Source organism: Bos mutus, chromosome 19 (genome assembly GCF_027580195.1).
Source record: "Bos mutus isolate GX-2022 chromosome 19, NWIPB_WYAK_1.1, whole genome shotgun sequence".
Lineage (NCBI taxonomy): Eukaryota > Metazoa > Chordata > Mammalia > Artiodactyla > Bovidae > Bos > Bos mutus.
The window spans coordinates 25,925,903-25,952,071 of NC_091635.1; the positions used below are offsets into that span (position 1 = coordinate 25,925,903).

Here is a 26,169-nt window from a genome sequence, read left to right on the forward strand (position 1 = left end):
CACCTGCTAAGCAAGGATAACAGACTCTACAGCATCAGAATCAGGTTGAGATGCTGTACACAGAGCCCAAGACCCAGTGCCTGCACTCAGGACGCAGGCAATAAATGGTAGCTGTTATTATTATATCATCAGTATATTAATATTTCAAGTCTGCATTTTCTAGTTCCATTTGGATTGGGCCTGATCACTGGCAAATTCATTCATTCATCCAACCACTCATTCACCTAGCCAACAAATATTTACTGAGTGCCTGCATGTGCTGAGAACTATTCTAGGTGCTGTAGGGATGTAGCAGTGATAAAGTGGTTAACGCACATATGAGATATAAAGTTGTTCTGAGCATTAAATAAGACACATATGCTTAAAATTGGTACAGGAAAGGAGTGCTATTTTCTATTTTACTTAACATCCCCAAATCTGATTTCTGCTCTGCAGCCAGTTTGGTCAACCCGGCCAGCCCTTGGCTGACTGGCCTCTTGTTGAGTTTGGCCAATGGGGGTTAGGACGGGGTGGGAAGAGAGAGGGGGTAACGTTTCTTCTCTACTCCCTCCCCACTCGGTGTGGGTTGCAGGCATGCTGTGCCCCCTGTAACTATAGCGCCTATTGTTCACCTCTCACAGGACTCCCTAAACTGTACACCCCCAGGTCCCTCTCCCCAGGGAGGTCCAGCTTCCAGCTCTCACTGGTCCCTGAGTGCCTCAACATCTCCTCTTGTTCACTTCATTATAGCCTCGTCACTGGAGTCATCCAAGGAGATACACAATATTCAGCAGCCTGCTTAGCCCAAGTAGAAGAAGGGGTGTTCAGTTCTCATGTCCACACCAAGCCCTTGATCCTCGTCCCCTGGGAATCTGGTTCTTATCCCACCCCTGAATCTTTTTTTTTAATGTATGTATTTATTTTAGACAGCACTGGGTCTGTCTCACTAGCTTTCTCCAGTTGCAACGAGTGACGGCTACTCTTAGTTGCAGCGCTTGGACTTCTCATTGAGGTGGTTTCTCTTGTTGAGGAACATGGGCTCTAGAGTGCAAGATCAATAGTTGTGGAGCATGGGCTCAGTCACCCTGAGGCATGTGGAATCTTCCAGACCAGAAATCGAACCCATGTCCCCTGTATCGGCAGGCAGAATCTTAACCACTCGACCATCAGAAAAGTCCATCCCACTCCCTTGAGCACGACATCCAGGCACTTTTCCTCAATCATTCCCCCTGATTTCTCTGTAATACCAGGCACAGTTGTACCCCTTTCTCCACTCTTCTACCCCAATTTCTGTGTCTGGTCCTGGCGCTTCTATTCCTCTCCCTTTCATCACTGCCAAGGCAGCTTGAAGCTCCTAGTGTTAGAACAATAAGTGAGGGAGAGGACTCTGCCCAGCCCCTGGCCCTTCCAAAGGGACAGTACAGGTGAGCACAGCGGTGACTCCTTCTCTTTGGAGAGCACTCGGTGGCTTTCGAAGCTATTTTCCACACCCAGTATTACAGGAGCTCAGAAGACTGCCCCTGGGTTCTTGTCCCCATTGTACAGATGAGAAAAGAGCCTGCAGAAGGCAGAGGACTTTGACCAGGGTCACAAACGGAGCTGGGAGGAGCAGTGCCCCAGCTGGAGGACGGAAGGCCAGGTGATGCAGGGCCCTGGAACGAACGGAGGTGAAGCGTCAGGGCAGTCAGTGAGGGAGTTTTGATTTTTTTCAAATCCAGCTGGGGCTGCAGGGCACAGGTGGTAAGCTGGGGCAGTGATACAACCCAATCAGCATTTTAAAATAGCCCTCCCCACCCCGCGGGTCTGGGAGGATAGGAGAGAGGTCACAGAATTCACAGGAAACAGGAAGGCTTGCACTGGATACTGACGCAAGGGGTGATTTGTTTCCCTGACTCTTTATGATGTCTCTTTACTAAAACACCTCTACAAGAAACATGTAATACTTCATTAGAGAGAAGATGCTTTTTTTTTTTTTTTTAAAGAAAAAGCATTTACTAGAGAAGTGAAAGGGAGAGATAAACAGCCAGACCAGTCATGTGGGAAGACAGAACCACTGTGTCCCTGAGGGAGGGGGTAGCTCAGGAGACCCCCTCCTCAATCGGGGCATGGGTGGATGCCTGGGGCAGGTGACTTTCCTGAGGGGAGAGCAAGGGGGCAGGCTTGAGCTCAGAAGAGAGACCTGGGCCAGAAGAGATGGCAGCTGGTGCACAAGGAGAGGAGTGTGTGGTGTGAGAAGAAGCTGAGGAGGAAGGTGGGCACAGAGGAGTGAAGAGGTGGGCACAGGAGAGTCTCCCAGAAAGGAGCCAGGAGGCGGGTGAGGGCTGACAAGGGAGGGGGATGCCAAGGAGAAGAGGGTCCCATGAGTGTGTGGGGGGCAGACTGTATGCCCAACAGGCTGCAGAGAGGCGAGCAGACTGCAGAGTGATGAAGAGGCCACCAGAGCCCAGGCATGAGGCTCAGAGTGGGCCCGGGCCGAGGAATGAATGGAGGAGAGGCGATGGAAGTGACTGGAGGGGCAGGAGAGAGGGCAGCAGGCAGAGGAGCTGGGTGCCGGGGGAGTTGGGGAACCTAATTACAGAGGAGGGAGATGCCCGCTGAAGAGACTGAGGCAAATGTGTGTCAGGGTAGAGGGGCGGGAGGGGCGGAGGGTGAGAGACAGAGGTGTCAGGCAGTCTGGATTTGAAACCCCCTCCACCGTTTGTCAGCCGTGTGACTTTGGGTAAAGCGTCAGTTTCCTCATCTGTCAAATGGGAATAATAAGGCCCTTCCTTAGAGTGGGGAGTGTGCAGTGGGCGAATGTGTGTCTGGCAGAATGTCAGCTGCTGTTCTAGACCCCGAGGAGAGACCAGCCTGGACAGGACACAGGAACAAGGCAGTGACATGAAGGGCTGGGGTGCGTCTGGGGACCCGCGAGGAAGACAGCGGGCCAGCGGGGAGCTAGTGAGGGGCCTGGCTGGCCCGTCTCCACTGGACTCTGAGAGAACCCGCAGGCCTGTGTGCCCAAGGCGGCTGCAGAGCTGTGTGGTGGAAGAGCTTTGAGATCCTGGGGTCCCAGTCCTGGCTCTGATGCAACCTTGCTGTGGGCCCTTGGGAAATTCCCTTCCTTTTCTGAGCTGTCCCCTGGTCTGTCAAGGAGGTGACTGGATTTACCCATCTCTAACCTCCTACCTCTGAGCCTAGAACCTTCTTCAAGTCATAGCATCTGGACATTTCCTTCCCCCACTCCCACCCAGCACTTAGAATATAGGAACTGCTTGGAAATACTGAACCACATGAATGAACTAAAGGTCTTTCCTGACATCTAGGCCCGGGGACCACCCTGCATCTTCTGATCAGGCCACAGGTGGGCCAAGGGTGAGGCTGCCACCTCTACATACCATCCTTTAATCTGAAAGAGGGCACACCACTCCTATGCACCCCACTACAACCCAAGCACAAGGCTGAAAAGGAGATGCAAAACTGGCTTCTCCCTCAGTTGGGAGGTGGCCTAAAAACTAAGAGGGAGGCTGAGTTGAGAGCAGAGGGCCAAGGAGCAGGTGGGATCTGAGAGCAGAGGGGAGGAGGCAGAGGAGGGGGAGGAGTGGCAGGAAGACCAGGAATAAAGGCCCCCTCCCACACCCCAGGGAACCGGCCTTAGAAGGGCCCAGGCATTGGGGTCCGCTCACTCCACCTTGTCCAGGAGCAGCTGGGGAGATGGTCCTCTCTGGCCCTGAGTGAGGGGCCTTCTGCAAGAGGAGTGATCAGTGATCTGGCTATGTTCTCAACCAGATCCTGAGCACTGGTACTGGAGAGAGGAAGGAGAAAATGGTTTGAGGGACCAGTGGGGTAGTCCTGACCGGTAGGACCTCCCTGGACAGCCATAGGATGGTGGGCACAGGAATACTGGCAGGAGACAGCCAGGCCCAGCAGGAGTGTACAGAACTGACTGCCGGAGGCTGGAGGTGAGGTGGGGGTGGGGGCTGCGTGGGGCCGCGGCCCTGCCCCCGAGGCGCCCAGGCTTACCTGCTGCTGGGCCTGGATCCTCATGTACTCGGCCCTCTGCTTGCCATGCTTGCCTTTGTCGGGGCTGCCTGCCTGGCCCTGGGCCGTCTTCAGCCGAGAGGCCCCTGGAGTCACCACCTTCATGGGGGGCACGCTGCCACTGCCGCTCTGCACGAAGAGGAACAGGGTCAGAGCTGGAGATGGGATCACACAGGCGCCCTAGGTACAGTAGGCCCTCTGAGACCTGGAGAGCCCTCCCCGGCTTCATACCCCCATCCAGGACTCAGGCCCACTCTCTGAGGCCAGGGTTAAGGCTTCCCCGCAGGGGAGAGGACAGAACCCCAGTCAGATTCCCAGAACTCCCAAGTGAGAGCTCTTTGGTGGTTTCCTTGAGTGGCCCAGGGGCAGCTGGTGCCCTTCTGGGGGAATTGTTTTTAAAGTAAAGGTCCCTGGCATCATTCCCACTCCTGGCAAGGGGCTCCATCTTGGGCCCTGGAGAACATATCCGAGATTTGGGAGAGAGGTCTTTATGAAAGTGAAAGTGAAAGTTGCTCAGTTGCGGCTGACTCTTTGTGACCCCAAGGACTATACTGTCCATGGAATTCCCCAGGCCAGAATACTGGAGTGGGTAGCCTTTCCCTTCTCCAGGGGATCTTCCCAACCCAGAGATTGAATCCAGGTCTCCTGCATTGCAGGCGGATTCTTTACCAGCTGAGCCACAAGGGAAGCCCAAGAATACAGGAGTGGGTAGCCTATCCCTTCGCCAGCAGATCTTTCCGACCAAGGAATCGAACTTGGGTCTCTTGCGTTGCAGGTGGATTCTTTACCAACTGCACTATTAGGAAAGCCCAGGGGTCTTTATAATTGCCAATAAAGTAGGATTGGCAGCCCCAGGCCCACATTTTCCTTTGAATGGGAGGATAGGGGCGAAGTCTCCCTAGAGATGGACCAGTCCAGCCCCCTTGAACAACTACAGGGACCAGGCCTGCCCAGAAGGGCTTTGGGGATCCAGAAGCGCAGGCAGAGAAACCACAGAGACAGAGAAAGTCAGACAGGAGAGGAGGAGGGGAGTGTGGGGATGGAAAAGGGGGAAAGAACTTTATTTGTTGGTTTACAGATACAGAGCAAAGGGGAGAGGCCCTGGTCCCCAACAGGGCTGGTTAGGCTGATCCCCGGGCAGGCCAGCTTCCCAGCCTGCCAGGGGCTCTGCCTGCAAACCCAGCCTGGCACCAGGCTCCCAGGAGGGCGGTGGGGCTGAGAGAGGCTAGTAGGAGGAGGGGGGCTGGCATGGTGCTCCTGCAGCCCCCGACTCCCTCCTGCTCTGAAGACAGACAGACTGGAGTGGCAGGCAGCCACCTGGGGACCAGGGGGCAGAGATGGGGGGCTGCCAGGGGGCCCCATGGCAGAGGCCATGCCCATCTGGCTCAGAGTGGCTTCCAGCTCCTGGAGTGTCTCCTGCAGGCTGTCCATCCGCTGGGTGATGGCAGCACACTGAGCCTTGCGCTCCCCACTGCAGGGTGGGGTGTGGTGTCCAGAGTCCTTGTGGGTCTCCTCTGGGGGGGTCTCCGCAGTGGAGGGTTCTTGGGTCCGCTCTGGGGCAGGTCCCCAGGGACTGGGGATCCCAGCTCCTCCCCTTTCTGGGCTGCAGTCGCCTGTCACCAGTGTCTTCAGGGCCGCCCCTTCCTTCTCTAGCATCGGGCTGTTCCAGGCCTGGGAAGCCGCAGCCACCATCCCTGGCGGGGCCGGTGGATTATCCCGGCCCAGGAGGCCGCTGGCCAGAGTCCGGGGTCGTGGGGTGGGGGTTGTTCTAAGCCCGGGTTCCTCAAGCCTGGTCTCTGGTGGGGAAGGAGGGATGGGAGCACATTCCGTCAAGACGATCCGGGGAACAGAGAAGGGCCTCGGGCCTGCGGCAGCCTGAAGGAAGAAGAGAGATGAGGGAGGGTGTGATCCCTGTAACCAAACACCCCCGTGCTGGGAGCAGGGTGCATGTGGGTGAGCCCAGTCCCTTCCTGTCGCAGATTGGGAAACTGAGGCAGGGGAGGGTCCCGACTGAGTTCACCCAACAAGTGAGAGACAACGCTGGACTAGACCGCAGGCCTCTTTTCACCACACCCTATCGTCTCCACCTCCCGGCAGAGATGCCAGTTTACTTAGAGGCACAGATGCGTGCGTGCTAAGTCACTTCAGTTGTGTTCAACTCTTTGTGGCCCTATAGACTGGTTGCCCGCCAGGCTCCTCTGTCCATGAGGATTCTCCAGGCAAGAACACTGGAGTGGGTTGCCATGCCGTCCTCCAGGGGATCTTCCCGACCCAGGGATTGAACCCGAGCTTCTTACGTTTCCTGCATTGGTAGGTGGGCTATTTACCACTAGGACCACCTGGAAGTCCCACTCTACATGTTTACTTCTCAGCAGCCATGTTAAATTCTGGGAGCAGGTCTCATGGTTACTGCCCGGAGTTTGCCCGTCTATGCGATGGGGTAACAATGACACAAGGCTGGTGGAGGATGAAATGAGCTCACGTGGGCATGTGCTTGGAACAGTGCCTGGCACGGTGTAAGTGTTTGATAGATGTTAGCTATCTGTTACATAGAACTGAATGTCCGAGACCCGCAGCCCCATGAGGGTGGAGACTGGGTGTTGGCCTCTGACCTCGGAGAACGGGTCTGACATCCTCATCTTAGGCCAGAGATTCCTCGTCCCCACCCCCTACTTCTGGAGCTTTCTCTGAGGGCTTCACAGCCACAGTGGGCAGGGCTCGGCCAAGTCCTCTGCTGCACCAGCTTGGGTAAAGCTAGAGCACCCGCCTCTGTGTGAGCGTCCCTGGCTCTGGCTTTTATGGGGGCACAGAGAGGCCCCAATCACCCTACCACAGCTGAGTAAACTCTGGTCTAATTCTGAGCAGAGTCTTATACCAGGAACTGCCACATATGCCTTCATCTTTAATCCTTTCTGTTCCCCATGAAACGGCTATTTTCACCACTTTACAGATGAGGAAACAGGTGTGTGAGGGGGTGTCCTATAATTTACTCAAGGTCACTTACCCACAGCTAGCTAGTGGCAGAGCCAGGACTTGAACCCAGGAAGTCTGACTCCAAGTCCAGTGCTCTTGCCACTACAATGAGCCATGGGGAGATACGTGGGGGGCAGCAGGGACCCCCCAGCCCCCCTCCCAAGGGAACCCACCCAGCTCTGCCGCCTGCTTACCTGGATGTGGAAGGTGCAGAGTGGGAAGTCAGTGAGGGCGGCCCACGCCCACCTGGCTCCACTGCCTGCCAGCGCCTCCGGATGCAGGGGGCAGCCAGCCCGAAGGGCCAGTGGAGGTGCTCTGCCGCTGGGCCCCTTCAGGAGCTTCCAGGGCCAGAAAGGAGTAGTGGCTGGGTGCAGTGTGCCCAGGTGCTGAGGGCACAGCTGGCCCAGCGCAGCCCTGCCACACCACTCACCCCCAGACGGCTCCTTGGGCTGCTCCATGCCCATCCATGCCCAGACAGCCTGTCTACCTGTTCACTGCCCATCTGCTCCCCCCGCCAGGGAGCCAAAGCACCACCAGGCCTCAAGCCAGGCTAGAGATCAGGTGGAAGCCAGCACTGTGGGCCCAGAGAGCCACACAAGACAGGTGACCACGTGTGTGCCTCCCCAGACCAGAGGCCCTCCTGCTCCAACCTGACTGGGCAGAGGGAGAGATGCTCAGACCACTGCCCCCCGACTCCCCCTCCCCAAGCAAGTCCCCTGGGGTGCAGACAGCAGGTCACCCGCAAATTCCCGAGGAAGAATAAAAAGGAAATAAGTGCAGCAGGACAGCAGCAAGGACTGGAGTTAGAGTGAAGGTAGAACTTCCCAATGCTGAAGGACGGAACCAGCAGCCAAGGAAGCGCATGGATTTCTTCCATTCCAAGCTCTGTGACCAGGTGGGGCCATGGGGTGGAGAGAGAGGCTGTAAATGAGCCTTCCTCCTGGGTGTCCTGGCCCCCAGCATAAGGCATAGATTCTAGGGGGAGAAACAGAGCCCCCGCCTGGCACAGGCAGCAGAGTGGGGAGATGGGGGCAGGGGCAAGAGTTCAAGACGAAGTCAGGTTTTGAGTTGGGCCTAAAGTCATGTAGCAAGCCAGATCCAAACTCCAATCTTGGACCCACGCAGAACCTGGGCTTCGAGCCAGACCTAAAACTCTGGCTGTAGATCCGAATTAAATACTCAAGCCACCAGGGGCCAGGCTCGGAATCAAGCCTGTAAGGAAATGCAGACCCAAGGGGCCACCAGATGCCAGGCTGCTGGAGTCTCGAGAGGGAAGGAAGGGTCCTGTCCTTGGAGCGGGGAGGGGTGGGCCACGGGGTGAGGCTGTGGTAGCGGCGGGACTCGGGCACGTGACACATTCTGGCGGGTTAGCGTGAGAAGTGAGGAGAGGAAGCGTGGAGGCACAGGCAGAGAGAGCGCTGTGAGAGGTGGGGGCAGCCCGTTACCTTCCATGTGGGGCCCGGGGCTGAGGCCCTGGGGGGGCCCAGGTCCGGGGGGGACAGCAAGGTGGGGATCGGCTGGCGGCGGGGCGTGGGGGGGAGGGGAGACACTGAGCTTCTCTCAAACACCTGGGAAGCAGAAGGTGGGGGCAGGTTTGGAGGAGGGGGTACAGGAAGGAGGGGTGGCCTGGGCGGGCACAGGGACCCTAGCCTCACTCCTTGACCCCTCATCATGGCCACTGGTCACTCTGCCCTGCGAGTTATCTCTTCCCAGAGGCCCTGGTCGTCCAGGTCTCCAGCCTCTAGGGGAGGGGCGCTGAGAACACTTGAGTCTGGGGACTTACAGCGCTGAGAGGGGCTCAAGGCACACGGATGGAGGTTGTTAGAGCTTCGTTCTCAGAATACTAGGGGATGGGGTCGCAGAGCAGAGGAGGCGTCAGGGCAGTCGGGGGTCTCAGAGATTGCAATAAAAAACTCAAACATGCAGGGAGGGATTTACACCCCCTCCCCCATTACAGTGAAGAAGAAACTGGGGCAAGAAGGACAGAGTCCGGAACCAGCCTCAGTGGGGAGCTGGGAATCCAGCCCCTCATCCTAGCCTGAGCACCCCACCCTGAGATCCACATGGTGGGGAAAAGGGGGGCTCCTGGCTGATGACCTGGGGACCCCTGACCCACCTCCAGCTCTGCGATGATGCGGTCCTCATCGTCCTCATCCTTGATGGCAGAGGCCATGATTGGGGCGTGGAGGCCGGGCGGGCCACCTCGGACACAGTCCGGCGCAGCTTCACCTGGGGCTTCTGCACCTCCAGCTCCTCGGATTCGGCCTTCTGCAAGGCCCGGGCCTCATTAGACCAGGCTCTGTCTGCCTCCAGCCAGCTCACCTCTTAGGTCCTATCCCTTCCAGACCATCTCCCACCTGCCCACCCAGCTCCGCATCATCTACCAGGCCCCTTCCCATGGAGGAAGCACAAGCCAGAAGCAGAGTCCCCAGCAGCCAGCCTCCTTTTTTCCTTCCACTTCCTCTGAGGGAGGGGAACACTCCAGGGGGTCTCCAGAGGTCCTCTCAGGCATCCCTCCCACTCAACCCCATGTACCTGTCCCCTACCCAAGGTGGGGGGTGGTACCTTGATGAAGGCCGAATCCTTCTTGCTGGTGACCACGACCTCTCCAGTGCGTGTGGTGGTCAGGCCATGGGAGGAGGGGAAGCTCCGGCGGGGAGGGGGTGGCGGTGGGGACTTGGAGGGCTTCTCGGTGCGGTATCGGGGCACTGTCAGCTCATCTGCGGGCAGCCAAGGGGCTGGGGGTCAGGGGACCCATAACCCTGGAGTCTGTGTGCCACATCTGACTCCAAGGTTAAGGTAAACCTGGCTTCCTCCTCCAGGGAGGAGGAGAGGGGAAATCTCAGGGAAGGGACACAGGCCCCTCCTCCTCTCCTACGTCCCTGTGCAATCCAGCCCCAAGCCCTGTCACTCTTCCGCTTACAGCACTCATCCCTTCTACTCAAAGCCTGGTCCAGGGAACAACAGCACTGGAAGCACCTGGGAGCTTGTTGGAAATGCAGAAGCTCAGGCCCCACCCCGAGCTGCTGAGTCAGAATCCACATGCCAGCAGATCCTGGGTGATTTCACGTGCACATTCAAGTTTGAGAATCGCTACTCTAATCCACCACTTTCCCGCCCACCCCTCAGCTCCGCCCTGGCACAGATCTTCATCCTTCCTCCATCAAGAGAGAGTAGTTAGTACTATTGCAAGAGTCTGACCCTGCCCACCAGGCTCTCCCTGCCCCCAGTTCTTCCTTTGATCCCCAGTGATTCCCCACAACCCCAAACCTCTGTGCCTGCCAACCTTTCAGCTTCAGCTCTGCTTGCTACTCTCAGGCCTGGACCCAGCTGAGCAACACCAAACACATACCTCCAGGCATTGGTACATGATGTTTCTCCCTGGAATGCCCTCTCTCACTGGCCAGGGAAATGCAAGACTCCAGTGAAAAGCCCCCTCCCATGGGAAGGACTTCCTGCCCTCTCAGGGTCTCCTGCAGAACAGCATTTAGCACCTGCCTCCTGTTTCTGGTTTACACACTGGGTATGGCCTGGGACAGATTACTTAACCACACTGAGCCTTAGTGTCCTCATCTGTAAAATGGGAATAATTACTGTATCCACCTTCTGGACTTGTTGCAAAATTATAAAAATTAATACATAGAAAGCATTTGGGGTTGTTCTTGCCACAAAGTAAGTGCCTGATAAACACAGATGTTAGTATTATTCTCCTACTACATTTTCAGCTCCTTGAAAGTAGTCATCTCCTTATCCCCAGCACCTAGCACACGTGTGCGTGCACACTAAGTCACTTCAATCGTGTCTGACTCTTTGCAACCCTGTGAACCGTAGCCCACCAAGCTCCTCTATCTATGGGATTCTCCAGGTAAGAATACTGGAGTAGGTTGCCATGCCCTTCTCCAGGGGATCTTCTGGACCCAGGGATCGAACCTGTATCTCTTATGTCTTCTGCATTGGCAGGCAGGTTCTTTACCACTAGCGCCACGGGGAAAGCCCTGGCACACAATGGGCACTTAACAAATATACAAGTGGCAAGAATGAATAAATGAATGAGTGACATCTGCTGTTTCCTATTTGGGTTTCTGCTTCCCCTGTGAGCTCACAGGCTTGGGGAGCACAGGAACCCCATCTGCATCCCTCAGGGCTGCACCCCATCTCAGCACAGCCTGGCTCCTGCCACACATGCTTGGACAAAACGTGCAGGGGCACAACCCTCTGCCTGAACTTTCTCATCCTCCCAGTGTGGTCCTCTCAGCAGCTGTGGGAAAATCCCTGGATGCAGTCCTGCACTATCCCATCTTTCCTGAGTGGCCAAGGGTCAGGCCAGCACCCCGCTTCTCTAATAGCCCACCCACAAAGATTTTCACTCCCAAGCACCTCCCTCATCAACCTGAGAGTTCCTGAGGCTGGGGCTCCCCTCCTCTGGGCTCTTTGCAACCCCCTACCTGCCCCATACCTGAACCTCTCCTCCCACTGGGCTCCGTTCGGGGGGCTGCCTTCTGGCCGTGGGGGGTCTTGGGGGGTTTGTGGTCCGGGGTGGGGGCTGGGCCTGGGTGGGCCTTGCTCGCACAGTCTAGGTCAGGGATGGCCTTCAGCAGCTCCGCCTGTGTCTCCTCCAGCAGCCGGTTGATGTCCTTGGCGCTGTACTGGGTCAGGGCTGCCCGCTTCTCCTCCCAGTCCCGCTCAGCAGCCTTGAGAGGAGGGCCAACAGTCAGCACTGAAGCAGCTGCCCTGCTCCTGGACTTCTGGGGCCTCAGCCACACATGCAAGGAATGCAAAGGAAGCCTCCCATTTGATCCGAGCCTCGGGCTTCTCTTGAGTATTACATGCCTTTGCTGCGAGCCTGGAATGCCACCTTCATAACCAAGTACTCTCAGGAGAAATTTAGACCTGCTTTTAGACATTCTATTCTGTTTCATTGAGCACATAATCTTTTCTTGTACTGCCTTGATTATCACAGGTTTATGATATGCTTCCCTGACTAGCAGGACTGATGTCACCCTCAGTATGCTTCTCAGATTGCCTTGTTCCCCAGGAACAAGTCCCACGTGTCGGCACTGGCCAACGTAGGTCGGTGGTGAGAATGTGTGAGCCTAGCCCCAGCCCCCCCATCCCGCGCCCAGCACCTCAACAGACACAGCCTTGTCCATGCTTCTCTTGCCAGGAGCGTCCAGGCCTTTGGTGGGGTTGCCCGCCTTGGGGGCTGGAGGGGCCCCCTCGGTTGGCCCACTCAGCTCATGGAGGTTCAGCGGAGGGCTAGGGGGTGGCATTTCAAAGTCTAAGCTCTTGTTGAAGTCCGTCTCAGCCGTCATCTTCTTGGGGGACTGACTCAGGAGGTTGCTGGGGGGTGGCCACACACCCTCGTCCACTTGCCTGGGGTGGGAGAGTTGGGAGCAGCTGTGAGGTCAGCAGGGTCGTGGCTCCCTGGGAGGGAAGCCTGGCATGGAGGAGGCGGGGTGTGAGGGGGGCTCTGGGATCTTGCCGAACAGATGGAAGGGCCTGGGGAGGGGTGACTGCATCTGGGAAATGGGAGCGCCAAGCCTGCAACATGCAATGGGTGACAGGTCAAAGTGCAGAGCCAGCCAGCACACCCCTGACCTCTGCGGGGAGTTGGGATAAGGGATCTGGGCCCGGTGTGTGACCCCATGGGAAATCGCAGGTCAGAGATAGGAGGTCAGGGATAGAATGACCTTCGGATCTGGGCCAGGGTGTCCGTGACCCCCCGGCACCGCTTGAGTAGCCCATCCAGGCGCTGGGGCTCCTCCTTCAGGAACTTCACTGCCTCCACCTCCACACGCAGCACTACCCGCATCTTGCTTTGCAGGCCTGGGAAGTGAGCTGAGGCGAAGGGAAGGAGTGAGCGGGAGGAGAGAGCAGCTCTGGACAGCTGGGAGGACAGGCAGTGGGGTGGGGGTGCAATGCCTGGGATGGGGCTGGGGGTGCCCCCAGGCTCACCCTTGAGTTCGGTCAGTGTCTCCCCGAGCTGCTTCAGCACCAGCGCCTTCTCTTCCAGCTCGGGCCCGGGCACCAGTCGGTGGTTGTGGGACACATCCCTCTGGATCTTCTCCACCGACTTCTCCAGGTCACTGCAGTCACAGAAAGACCTTTTCAGCCCCTCTGGCCCCAGCCCAGCCCCCTGAAACTGAACAGCTGGAAACAAATCAGGCCACTGGTCAGATCAAAATTAAAAGCCATCCACCAGGCCAGAAGCCAAAGTGAAATCAGAAAGCCAGACCTCAGAGATGAGACTTCAGAAACACTCCGTAACAGGTGCCCCAGGTCCCTGTGTTGAAGTTCTCATCTTTAGCAGTATCAGCCAGAATCTCCCTCCCTAGGACTCACACCCTCTGATTCTCATTAGCCAAGGACACAGCAGAGAAATTGGCAGCTTTTCAAAGAACTGGAGGCAGGTGCGTGTGCTTTTTTGGGGAGGCGTCCACCTTTTCTCAAATGATCCAGACACTCAGCCTCTTTCCCTCAATGACAAAGCTGCTTCCTATTTTCAGATGGCTTATGCTGAGCTTGTGTCATTTTAACACCCTACATCTTTCTGAAATGTAAATCAGACCAAGTCACCACCGCCTGTGTGGAACCCGAAATGGATCTCGACATTCTGAGGCTAAAATCCAAACTCTTTAAGTGCAGCCACAAAGGGCATGGGGGTAGTAGCTGAAAATTTGGGTCTGGAGTCAGACAGATCCACATTCCAACCCGCACTCTGCCTGACCCAGAAGAGATCTTGGAGAAGTTACCGACTGTCTCCAGATCTCAGCTTCCTCATCCCCCAAAAATGGGGATGGTAAGAGTTCCTCCCTCCTGGGGCCACTATGAGGATTAAATGAGCTAAAAGCAATTAAATGAGCTAATGCATGGGGTCAGTCCCTGGGGGCTGCTCTTATTTCCTCTCTAGCCACATCCACTTCCTCCCCATCTGGTTTGCTTCTATTTCGAACCATCCAGAATTTCCCTGAGGTCCTTGTATGTGCTGCTCTCCCTGTTGGTCATTCTTGTTGTTTGCCACGCTAGGTCTCCATTGCGGCATGCAGGCTTAGTTGCGTTGACCAAGGATCAAGCCCAGGCCCCCTGCTCTGGGAGTGTGGACCTTATCCACGGGACCACCAGGAAAGTCCCTCTCCCTGGACTTCTATAATGCCATTTCCTCTGCCCGGAACACTCCATTATCACCACCTCCCCACCCCCCACGCACACGTGTGACTAACTCCCACACATCCCCAGGTCCCAATGGGAAACTCTCCCCTTAACACTTGGTGTTAGGGGTCTGCTTCCTGCCTGGAGCTCCTGTTTGCTAGGTTAAGCAGCTCTAGGCAGAAAATAAGATACCCTGTCTTTCTGATTCATCTCTGATTCCCAGCACCTGGCATGGTGCCTGGAGCAGAACAGAGGTCTGGTAAGTAATTCTGGAAGGAATGAATAAGTGAAAGAAGGAATTACTGCCCAGGTAGGTCATCCCAGTCCCGCACCTGAGTCACTGATATCCCTGACCCACATGCAGGACGTCACATACATTCCTGTCAAATCCCATCTGTTGGAAATCAGCTCAACAATCCAGGGAGGAACAACTTTTGAATCTCAGTTCTACCATCCAACAGATTTGCTCCCCCTCAAAGCTCTGTGTCATCAGCAAATCTTATCAGCATGCTTTATATATCTTCATCCAACTAGTGGGTGAAAAAACAGACCACACTGGAGCCAAGGCCAAAATCCTGTGCGTCAGCACCACCAGTTAAAGAGGGATCTTGTACTAAGTGCCTACAGCGTGCCAGGCGCACATTCAGCCCCTCACTTTATCCTCACAACAAATCCTGGGAGTGGGAACCATTATTACCTCCAGTTTACATACAAATAGTAGCTCAGAGTAAGAAACAGAGGAAAACAATAGAATGGGAAAGACTAGAGATCTCTCCAAGAAAATTAGAGATACCAAAGGAACATTTCATGCAAAGATGGACACAATAAAAGACAGAAACAGCAAAGACCTAACAGAAGTAAAAGAGATTAACAAGAGGTGGCAAGAATACACAGAAGAATTATACATAAAAGCCTTAATTACCCAGATAACCACAATGGTGTGGGCACTCACCTAGAGCCAGACACCCTGGAGTGCAAAGTCAAGTGGGTCTTAGGAAGCATTACTATGAACAAAGCTAGTGGAACAAATAGCTCCAGTTGGGCTATTTCAAATTCTAAAAGATGATGCTGTTAAAGTGCTGCACTCAATATGCCAGCAAATTTGGAAGACTCACCAATGGCCACAGGACTGGGAAAGGTCAGTTTTCACTCTAATTACAAAGAAAGACAATGCCAAAGAATTTTCAAACTGCTGTATGATTGAGCTCATTTCACATGTTAGCAAAGTTATGCTCAAAATCCTTCATGCTAGACGTCAACAGTACATGAACCGAGAACTTCCAGATAAAAGGTAAAGGAACCAGAGATCAAACTGCCAACATCCACTGCATTATAGAAAAAGCAAGGGAATTAAAAAAAAAAATCTACTTCTGCTTCATTAACTACACTATAGCCTTTGATTGCATGGATCACAACAAACTGTGGAAAATTCTTAAAGAGATGAGAATACCAGACCACCTTATCTGTCTCCTGAGAAACCTGTATTCAGGCCAAGAAGAAACAGTTAGAACTGGACATGGAACAATGGACTGGTTCAAAATTAGGAAAGGAGTACATCAAGGCTGTATACTGTCACCCCACTTATTTAACTTATCTGCAGAGTATACATCATGTAAAATGTTGGGTTGGGTGAATCACAAGCTGGAATCAAGATTTCTGAGAGAAATACCAACACCTCAGATATGCAGATGATACCACACTAATGGCAGAAAGTGAAGAGCCTCTTGATGAGGGTAAAAGAGGACAGTGAAAAGTGAAAGTCACTCAGTCATGTCCGACTCTCTGCAACCCCCTGGACTATACAGTTCATAGAATTCTCCAGGGCAAAATACTGGAGTGGGTACCCTTTCCTTTCTCCAGAGTATCTTCCCAACACAGGGACCAAATCCAGGTTTTCCACATTGAAGGTGGATTCTTTACCAGCTGAGCTATCAGGGAATCCCTTGATAGAGAGTGAAAAAGCTGGCTTAAAACTCAACATAGAAAAAACTAAGATCATGGCACCTGGTCCCATCACTTCATGGCAAATAGATGGAGAAAAAGTGGAAACAGTGACAGACTTTATTTTCTTGGCTCCAAAATCATTGCGGATGGTGATTGCAGCCACGAAATTAAAAGATGCTTGCTCCTTGGAAGAAAAGCTATGACAAACCTAGACAGCATATTTAAAAACAGAGACATCACTTTGCCAACAAAGGTCCGTCTAGTCAAAGCTATGGTTGTTCCAGTAGTCACATATGGATGTGAGAGTTGAACCATAAAGAAGGCTGAGCATCGAAGAATTGATGCTTTTGAACTGTGGTATTGGAGAAGACTCTTGAGAATCCTTTAGACTGCAAGGAGATCAAACCAGTCAATCCTAAAGGAAATCAATCCTGAATATTCATTAGAAGGACAGATGCTGAAGCTGAAGCTCCAGTCCTTTGGCCACCTGATGCAAAGAACCTACTCAATGGAAGAGGCCCTGATGTTGGGAAAGATTGAGGGCAGGAGGAGAAGGGGATAACAGAGGATGAGATGGTTGGATGGCATCACCGACTCAATGGACATGAGTTTGAGCAAACTCCAGGAGATGGTGAAAGACAGAGAAACCTGATGTGCTGCATATGGGGTCACAAAGAGTCAGACGCAACTTAGCAACTAAACAACAAGTAGCTCAGATACTAAACTACATTCCCCAGCCTCCTTTGCATGTAGAAGTGCCATTCAAATAAGGTCTAGCCAATGGAATATGAGTGGAAGTGGTACATGCTGTTTCCAGGTCTGGCATCCTAAAATCCTCCCATGTAGGCTCCTCTGCACTCGTTTCCCCTTCCTGTTGGCTGAAAATGACCCTGTGGGTAATCTTGGAAGGCACATATTGAAGACGTGCCTTATTGGAAGGCATTAGCCTGGGTCCCTGAGTGACTGCAGGGAGGAAAGCCACTAAGCCCCCCTTAGGCTCAATTAGCACCTCAGTCTTCTGATCGTGCACTCTGCCAAAGTTTGGGGGCCCATAACCTGAGCAGGCTCTGTAAGAAAGTCCAAACCAGCGCAAGTCTAGACATTGGGATCAGAAAGTGGTGGGGCTTTCCAGACCCAGCTTTAGTTCTGGAACAGTTGAGAGGTGAGGATCAGGGCAGAACCAGCTACAAAATGTGGGGTGGCCCAAAGCAAAATAAAGATTTTGCCCCTAGTATAAAAATTAAGAATTTCAAGATAATATCAGCAGAGCATTGAACCAAGTACGGGCCCTCACAAGCATGGTGCCCTGTGTGAATAACGGGTCACATGCCTATAAAGTTGGTGCTGGGCTGGGCCATGTTACACTCCAAAGGTCAAAGGTCTCAGTCAGTGGAGGCTGCCTCTAAGGGCAACATCTAGACAACGTGCTTGACTAGAGCTACACGTGAGTAAACCAAGCTGAGTGGAGCACAGAATCATCTGTAACTTCCAGCAAGATGCCAGGGCAAAAGGAAGGGGTAGAGTGAAGCTGAGGAAGTGGACAGAGGCTGGTAAGCTAAGGAGGGGGTAAGGATGGGCCAGCAGGAAATTAGGCAGGGAGGCCCCTCCCAGTCAAGCCAAAGCCACTGCAGCACCAGTCCAGATTCCCCCCAAAAAGCCACCTTCGAAGTAGATGGAGAACCCTGCCAGAAGCTATGTATCAGCCCCCAAGCTCTCTAAAGTGAGCAGTCAGAGCAATGGGTTTGATAGCAGGGCAACGCATAGAGAGACTGTGTATTCCTGGAGAACTGAGGCCCCAGGAAGCTGAGGACCAGACACTCATATGACAGGAGCATAAATACATTCTTTCATCCTTCCTGCCTCCTCTGTACTTTTATATTTCCTTTTATTTTCCTTTAATGTCTCAGTACAGTTCCCTTTGAAAATTCCAATCCAGTTCCTCTGTGCTGAATAAAAAAGGGGGAAAAGAGGACAGGTAAGTTAGGTAAATGGAATTCCCTGGGTGCGGGGGCAGGGGGTGGTAGCCATCCGTCTACTTGGAGATCTGACCGGAGCTGTCACTCAGCTTTCACAGCAGGGGTGATGCAGTTGACTGCCACACCAGCTTATTTCCAAGTGGGATGGCCCCTTCTTTCATCTCAACCACAAGGGGTCATGGCAATCTTGCCCTGTGCATCACTGAAATGCACATGGACCTCCAGGCTGTGTGGGCTCCAGGCTGTGTGGGCTCGAGGCTGAGGAGCAGGGACCCTTCTCAAGGAGCCCCTTGCAAGTGATACAGCCAATTATGACTTTGGTGAGGAAGCCGGGTTCCTCTGAGCAGTCTTCCTTGGTTCTGAGTAGTTGACCCGTAGGAGCCAAAGCCCCCTCTGGAAAGAATTGTGAAAAGCTTAACCTTGGGCACAGGTGACGAAGCTGAAGCACGGGGAAGGGCAGAAACTGCTCTGATTGCCCAGCTGCTCAGAGCTGGAGCTGGAGCTCGGGCCCCTCATGCCCTGTGCTGCCAAGAGGGAGACCAGGCAGAGGAGCAGGGTCTCTGTCTCAGACCCAGGGACTGACCAGGGAAAGCTGCAGGGGGCTGGAGCTGCTCACTCAGTGGATGGACAGCGGAAGGCAGCCTCTCCTTGCAATGGTGCCAGACAATCGAATCTTGGCCAGACAGCTATTTACTAAATTTGGATCAGAGGATTGTCTTCTGTTAACCCTTCCATGTCTAAGTCTTTGGGGGCGGGGTGTTCTCTGTTCCTGGAGCCCTGTTTCAGCAGCAGTAGGAGGGGAGGAGGGTTCTCCTTGGCTGTATCTGGTCTAAGAGCGGGTGAGGGTGGCAACGGTGACCAAGCTGGCCCACCGGAACACTCTACTCGAGGATCAGTATGCAAGGATCACAGGCCAGAACGAAAGCAGGCAGAGGACAGAAGTGAAATTGGGCATCTGGAAACATGAGAGTAAGGCTGCAGGCGACGGGGAAGCCAGACCTTGGACCATTAGGGAGTAAGACCACAGCAAAAGCAGGCATCAAGCCAGAATAAAAGAAAATAGGACTCCTGCCAGATGGTCAAAGGTTTGTGGGTCACAGAGACATCAGACCACAGAGGAGATGAAAATCAGGCTTCAGAACAGAGCCACGACACCTGGGAGTCAGAAAGAAGGGAGTTGTGCCTCCCCGTGTCGGACACGACTGAAGTGACTTAGCAGCAGCAGTGATACCAGGTTGCAGGCCACCGAGGCCGCACTCCCAGCCCTCCCCGCAGCCGCTGCGCCCAGCCTCACTTGAGCTGCTGGGTAATGAGCTCCTCGTCGTTGAGGTAGCGCAGCCGCTCCTCCTCCACCAGGGTGCGCTGCCGCTGCAGCGGGTCCTCCTGCCGCCGCGCCGCCTCCGACACGCGCATGCTCAGCTCCGCCTCCGTGCCCTTCAGCAGCGCGCGCAGCGACTCCAGGTTCTGTAGCTGCGGGACGCAGATGGGCCGGTGGACGGGGGTGGGAGAGAATGGAGGCGCGCTGCGGGGAGAGGGCTGGGAGGAGGCGGGCAGAGGACAGCCCGACCGCGGGGCGAACTCCACGGACGATACTGCTGCTCGGCTGCGGCCGTGAGCAGCAGCGAAAGGGTGGGGTGGTAGGGGTCACAGGCCGAGGGTTACTTTCTGGGGAAGCATAGAGGCAGGAGGAGAATGGCTTGGGGATGGTGGAGGGCGACAGGAGTGCCAAGTTGGGCAGTGCGGAAGGTGCGGCTGCTTGGCTGTGGCAGTTAGCTGCAGCGAAGGGGTCGGGGGAAGAGGACAAGGTTTCTGGGGAAATATAGAGGCCGGAGAATGGGGTAAGGGATATTTGAGGGCAAGAGATGACCCTAACAGGGCCCTGCCCACCTTGGGACTGCAGGGCTGTGGCTTCGATGAAGGACTCAAGCACTGTGGTTTGACAGAGTTTCCTTGGCTGGGACCGGAACATAACTAACACTTGAACCTAGTTCTAAGGCCGAGTTGAGGCAATGGTGGGGGTAGCCGAGATCTTACCCATTGCCCAGATGGCAACTCTCTGCCCCTTCTCCAGCCTGTCTCTACTCATTATTCTCACCTGATGGGCCCTGGGGCACTCTCGAGGAGTGGGCACAGGGATGCCAGGCTCCTGACTGGTAGGACCATCTGCTAAGCAGGTCAGGCTGGGGAAGGCTGTATGGGCTCAGGAAGGTAGCCCTGAGGGGATCTGGGGGAAAGGCTTCCGCCCAAGGGAGGGGAGGGGGAAAAAGAATGGGAAAAGGGAAGGAGCTGGGACTGCTCTGAGGGATACTGACAGGAGGAGGGGGCTCAGTGGGGTACGCTGGGGCTCCAGGAGGGCGGGAAGGATTCAGGGAAAGGGAAAGAGGGCACGCTGAGGGGGACACGGGCCAGGGGTAGTGGCTTGGTGAGGGAATAGAGATTCAGCGAGGTGACGGGAGTTCGAGGAAGGTTTCGGAGAGCAGCCCAGTAAACGGCGAGGGACTCGGGATAGGGCAGACGGGCAGACTCTAGGGAAGGAGTTTCGGCAAGAAGGTGGGTTCTGGTAGGGCGGGGTTTGAGGGGGCGGGGCCCCGGAGAGGTGGTGGTACCTGGAGCTTCCGCAATTGCTGAAGCTGGCTGCGCAGGTCATTCGTGCTATTTTGTAGGCCACGCAGGTGCAGCTGCATCTGCAAACGGTTGATGGCAGTGGGCTGCCCCGCAGGGGTGCTGCTGGCCGGAGGCGGGGGAGGGCCGGACACTGGAGTGGCCCCGCTGCTCCGGCTGCCCGACCCACAGGCTACAGACAGGGACCACAAAGATGAGAGAAAGGGAATAAATCGTGAGCTGGGAGAGATCGGGGTAAGTTCTTTCCCACTCGTGGCCCCACACAGTACCCAGGGAGAAGCGTGGCTCTGGCTCCCTGCCCCAACCAGTGGTCGTCAGCCTTTCTGAGGAGAGCAAAGCACCAGGCGAGACATCTTGGGCTAAGGTGACTACTCATTTACCCATTGAAGCCTGGCGTTGTAGCCCCTTTACAGACTAGGGAAAGACCAGAGAGGCTAATAGAGGGCAAGCACCTCTGGGGGACGGAGAAAGGGTCACTCACGTGCTGAGGGGGTGGCTGCTCCATTGGAGCCTTCGATCTTCTCACTGTGGTACCGGGAAAAGATGGCCATCATGGGGTCCAGGCTGGCCCCAACCGTCAAAGCTGGGTAAGACTTTAACGTAAACTCCTCCAGTCCCCTGGTCTCAGGATGGAGTCCCCAAGAAAGGAAGGGATTCACCCCCAGCACCATGATGAGACATGGGCAGAGCTGAGCCCAGGGCTCTTGCTGCTCACTTTCCCTTCCTCTTGCCCCAACCACAGGCCTTTGGCAGTGGTGTTGGGAAAAGAACCTCACCTGGGGGTCTCAGGCTCTGAACCTCGCAGTAGGGCACTCTGCACCAGGCCTGTGAGGCTGGCAATTTGCTTCTCCATGGCCTCCATGCGCTCCCTAGGGAAGACAGTAGCCTTGATCAACCCCATCGCTGGGCATGGGGTCCCTCCTGCCCAGCCCCCCTCTCCTAAGATTGATAATTAGAGGAAAACCATTTCCTCCTCAGCACACAGACAATTCAAAGGGCCTCAACACCTAAGGATCAAGTCTACAGCCCTCCCACACACATAACTTTGGAAATGCCCTTCCCCATTTGACAGTCACCCTCTCCCTCTCCAGACTCATCTCTTCATCACTAGCTCCCTAATGGGCCCCACCCAGGCCTCTCTGGACCTCTGCACATGTATTCCCCTTGCTAGGCACGCCCTTCTCCCTTCCTCTTCTCTGAAGTCATCCCAGAGTACCCAACTACCTTAGGAGTACACCCTCCCAAGGGAAGAACAAGTTTTTTTGTTTGTTTTTTTTCACTGTGTCTCCCCCACTAGACAGGGCAGGAGCTGGGTTTGCCCAATTTGGCATAAACAGTGCCCAGTGCAGTGCCTGGCACACAGGCCACAAGAAAGCTATGTGAATATCATTTCTCCTCACCTCTCAGTGGTGCTGCTTGAGGGCAGAGGAGGGCACGTCAGTGCCATGGTTACCTCCTCCAGCCTTGCACCCTTAGCAAGAAGCTGGATGATAGGCAAGAGTTCCCCAACTCGGAGGCTACTTAAAGAAATGTGCCCCTCTCATCCCCACTTCTTACAAGCACCCCCTCCCCAGTGGACTTCAGCCGGCCTTGTGCTGGACAGCTCTCATGGTGGCACGTTTTGTGCCTGAGCAGGAAAGGCATTAAATAAAGAGTTGTGCTCTAGCCTCAACTCTAGTTGGGGAAACTAAGGCTCAGGGACCAGATGCAAACCCAGGTCTCCAGGCCCCTTGTCTGGGGCCCTCTCATCGATCCCTTGGGGCTGGCAGATGAAATGCCTGCCCTGCAGCAGCCAAGATACTCTGGTGACCCCTCAAGGATACTCCGGGTCTAGAAGGACTCCCGGGTCTCAGACAGACTCTGCCGTCTCCCCTCTCCCCACCGTGCAGCCCCGAGCCTCGCTAGCTCCCTCACCTGGTTTCAGTGTCCTTGGCTGGCGCAGGCGGCCCGAACCCAACGAGCGGGCGCTCCCCAGGCCCGGGGAAGAGTTCGGGAGGGGGCGCTCCCGCCGTCGAGGAGCCCCCGGTGCTGCGGGTCTTGCCTCCGGGGCTCTCGGCGAAGACCGACGAGGAGCCCGAGTCTTTGCGGAAGGACTGGCGCACCGGCGAGCCGCGGCTGGGCGGCCCCGAGTAGGGGCTGTGCGGCGGCGGGGGCCCGCCGGGGGGAGCGGTCACGTCGGCCAGCTTCTGCGGCGACGAGGGCGGCAGGCGGAAGCCGTAGCCGTCGCCGTAGAGCGGGCCGCCGCCCGCTGCCTTGTACAGCGAGTCCTCCAGGTCGGACTGCAGCGCGGCGGCCGAGTAGGTGCTGAGCGAGCGCACCGAGCCGCGCTTGTACAGGCCTCCGGCGCCCGGGTAGGCGAACGGGTCGCCGGCGGCCGCGGCCAGGCTCAGGCGGCCCTCGTGGAGCAGCCCGTAGGGGTCGGCGTAGAGGCCTTCGCCCTTCACCAGCACCATGCCGCCCGCCTTGCCCGCCAGGTCCTCGTCCGGCTTCACATCGCGCCGCTCCAGGATGGCGCTGGGGCTCGGGCTAACTCCCGGGGCTGCGGGGGCGCCTCCCAGCCGCTCAGCCGCGTGGTGCACCGGGCTGCCGGCGTAGGAGGGCGGGCGCCCCCCGGCGTACGAGAGGCGCGAGCGCGACGGCGAGCCCGACGGCAGCCCCGATGGTAGCCCCGGCGGCGGCGAGCCTGAGGCCAGGTGTGGCGCCGGCGACAGGTTGTTGAGGCGCCGCGTGGGCGACGACTCCCGCGACGCATACACCATCTCTCTCTGTGCAGAAGACAATCCCGGAACCCCACGAGTCGGTCACAAAGGGGATCCCTTGCCTCCCGCTTAAGGAGCCAGCAGCTCCTCCCGCCCTCGAGACGCTGAGGAAGTCCCTTCTGTTCTCTGCCTTTCCACCCTCCTACTGCATCTTCGACCCCTTTCCCGTCAGGGCTCCCAGGACGGAGGAAGAAGTGGCAGAGGGCCAGGCAACAGAGAGAGGAGCAATCTCCAGCTCACCCCATGGTGGGGGATGGAAAGCAAAGAAGGAAGGGGCGGTTCCTGAGAGCGGTCTCCTAGGATATTTAGAGGCAGATTTGAGAAATCCTGATCTGACCAGAGGGAAAGTGGCAGATGAGGGGAGGGACACCTCCAGGACTCCACAATTAATGAAGGCCATCCTCTGCTTCAGCCTCCACGTTCCCTTCTCCAAAGCTGGCCCTGGTCCCTGGTGACAAGTGGCTAGACTGCTCCTGGACCCATCTGCCCAACCTCCTCCATGCCCTGGGCCACCCCAGCCATACCCGAAGGTCCCCGTTGGTGAGGTGTGAGCCAGGGAAAGCGGCGTAGAGTGGCTCCTTCCTATAGATCTTGATAATACTGCGATCCTGGATGTCCCTGGGGGGAGGAAGGGGTGCAGAGGGTCACCATCCCCCAGCCCTGCGATGAGAGGGGGCACCTCCAGGCAAAGGGGAGAGGGGTGGCAAGAGGGGCCGCAAGCTCCAACCCCTTAACTCCTTGCTCAGTAGATCTCAGGCTGCCTGCCACCAACACACAACCAGCATCTTCTACCCCGTTTACCTCGGCCTCACGAACTGTTTTCAGTTTAGCTCAAGCCAAGGCCAACCAGCAGGGGTGGATGAGTTAAAGGGAAGGCGGTGGGACCGAGATGACCGAAGAAGGGGCGGGCTGGTAGGGCTCCGGGAAGAGAGGTAAAGGGGGCTGAGGCTAGGTGAGGAGGCGGCTGGGGAATGACCTGTGGCTTCGAGACCCCCTCGGAAGAGGAGTAACGGGGAGCCCACCCCATTCCCCCCGGGGCCACGCCCACCGGACGTCCTCCAGCTCGTAGAAGACGTTGCGAGCCTCATCTTTGATAAGGATGGCTGTGTTGGGCGACTTCAGCATGCCCATGGTGAGCTTCTGCGGGAACATGTGCGCGATGAGTGCGTGCAGCGTGTCCAGGCTGCTAACCTCGTGCGTGATGTGCACGCGCCGAGTCTCCTCCCCGAACTGCAGGAACAGCACCCCTGCAAAGGAGACGCCACCCTTGGTGTCGGGGCCGCCACCGCCACCACCCCGGCGGCTCGGGGAACCTTCGGGAGTCCCGCTGGTCCCGCAGAGGCAGGGTCTGAGGCCGGACGCCGCCCCGGAGTGCAGGTGCACCCAGGCACTCCTCATGCTGCCGGCCTCTCAAGGCACCCCAGGCAGGTTGGAGTCCGGGCGAGGAAATGGAATTGCGGGCCGGAGCAGTTGGGGCAGAAACTGAGAGTGAGGGGGAGAGATGAGGGAAGCGGGGAATGAAGGAATGGGGGGCTGCTGAAGGGGGTGGGAGAGGGGAGGCTTAGAGAGGGAGAGAGGGACAGGGAAGGGGGTGCGGAGGCAGAGAGAAGTGAGGGAAGAGAGGTGGAGAAGGCGGGTGAGAGAGCAGCTGAGGAGGGAGAGGCCCTGAGGGGAGGAGATTGGAGGAGGAGGGGTGGGCGGGAAGATGGGGATGGGGGAGGGGAGCCAGAGTCTCCCTAGAAAGGTGGTTGAGGAGAGATGAAGCGGTCAAGGGGAGGGAGAGGATGCCGGGATGAGCAGAACAGAGGGAGGAGCCAGTGGCCAGGAGGGAAGATGGACAGGCAGTACCTGGTGAGCGCAGCTTGGTCTGGCTGGCTGAGCGGGAGAGGGGCAGGCTCTGTCGGAAGCGGTTCATCCTACTGAAGCCTAGGGGGAGCTCGGCCTCTGACATGGTCTCCAGTGACTCGGCCGAGGCGTACGACAGCTTGGCCGCCTGGTCGGCCAGCCCAGGCTGGGCTCCTGAGTGTGGCGTGAGCTGCGGGTCTGCGGGGATGGGGTGGGGCGAGACAAAGCAGGCATGAGCCCCTTTTGCTCTGCCCATTGCCCCCATCCTGGCCTGGGGAGCCCCAACTAGCCAGAGAGAGACACACACACACACACACACAGGAGAGTCTCCTGGATTTCAGACTTGTGTGACTGCAGGAGAGTTCCCCAAACTCTTGGGGCCTTGGTCTCCCCAGGATACCCAGCAGGTAAGGACTGGGCAAAGGACTCAGGCACCCTGGGAAGCCAGACAAGAAACCATCTGAGCAGGGAGCCATGGGCACGCCTGCTATTTTAAGCTTCCAAAGAACAACAACACAAATTTGTCACCGAGGTGAGCAGCAGAATCGTTGAGCAAATTGGGGCATTAGTTCCAGACATTAATTAAGCGGCGGTTTTGTGAGTGATGAATTTATCCTTCATGGAGTTCAGAGGGTTGGGGTGGGGGTGGGAAACAGGGTCCAGGAAGAAAGCAGAGAGCTAGGGGCCCTGGGATCCCAGTTCTGGGAGGCATGGCCCCTCACAGAGCTGGGCACAATGTCCTCGACCTAGGGTGACTGGAAGAACCACCCCAAAACCCCCCAAACCAGTTGGACCCCAGTTTCAGACTACCTGCTTAGTACATGCAGTGCACATGCTCAGCCCACACAAGCACATGGCCTAAGTGTCAGGCCTCAGCCCCTCCCTGCATGGCACATGCTGCC

At 56.2% G+C, this 26,169-nt stretch overlaps 1 protein-coding gene across 1 annotated transcript in view; it reads right to left on the minus strand.

Annotated features, from left to right (window-relative positions):
• Positions 1 to 3,640: 3,640 nt before the first annotated feature.
• SRCIN1 (SRC kinase signaling inhibitor 1) overlaps positions 3,641 to 26,169 on the minus strand; it is a 36,767-nt gene continuing 14,238 nt past the window's right edge. The window contains 21 exon segments of the mRNA XM_070357322.1: positions 3,641 to 3,664; positions 3,982 to 4,154; positions 5,298 to 5,874; positions 7,167 to 7,358; positions 8,418 to 8,540; positions 9,089 to 9,153; positions 9,156 to 9,240; positions 9,538 to 9,692; positions 11,429 to 11,663; positions 12,099 to 12,345; positions 12,663 to 12,810; positions 12,928 to 13,058; positions 19,336 to 19,511; positions 20,648 to 20,835; positions 21,145 to 21,188; positions 21,440 to 21,532; positions 22,578 to 23,428; positions 23,947 to 24,040; positions 24,471 to 24,669; positions 25,271 to 25,444; positions 25,447 to 25,465. Coding sequence (XP_070213423.1) covers positions 3,641 to 3,664; positions 3,982 to 4,154; positions 5,298 to 5,874; positions 7,167 to 7,358; positions 8,418 to 8,540; positions 9,089 to 9,153; positions 9,156 to 9,240; positions 9,538 to 9,692; positions 11,429 to 11,663; positions 12,099 to 12,345; positions 12,663 to 12,810; positions 12,928 to 13,058; positions 19,336 to 19,511; positions 20,648 to 20,835; positions 21,145 to 21,188; positions 21,440 to 21,532; positions 22,578 to 23,428; positions 23,947 to 24,040; positions 24,471 to 24,669; positions 25,271 to 25,444; positions 25,447 to 25,465 — 3,993 coding nt within the window.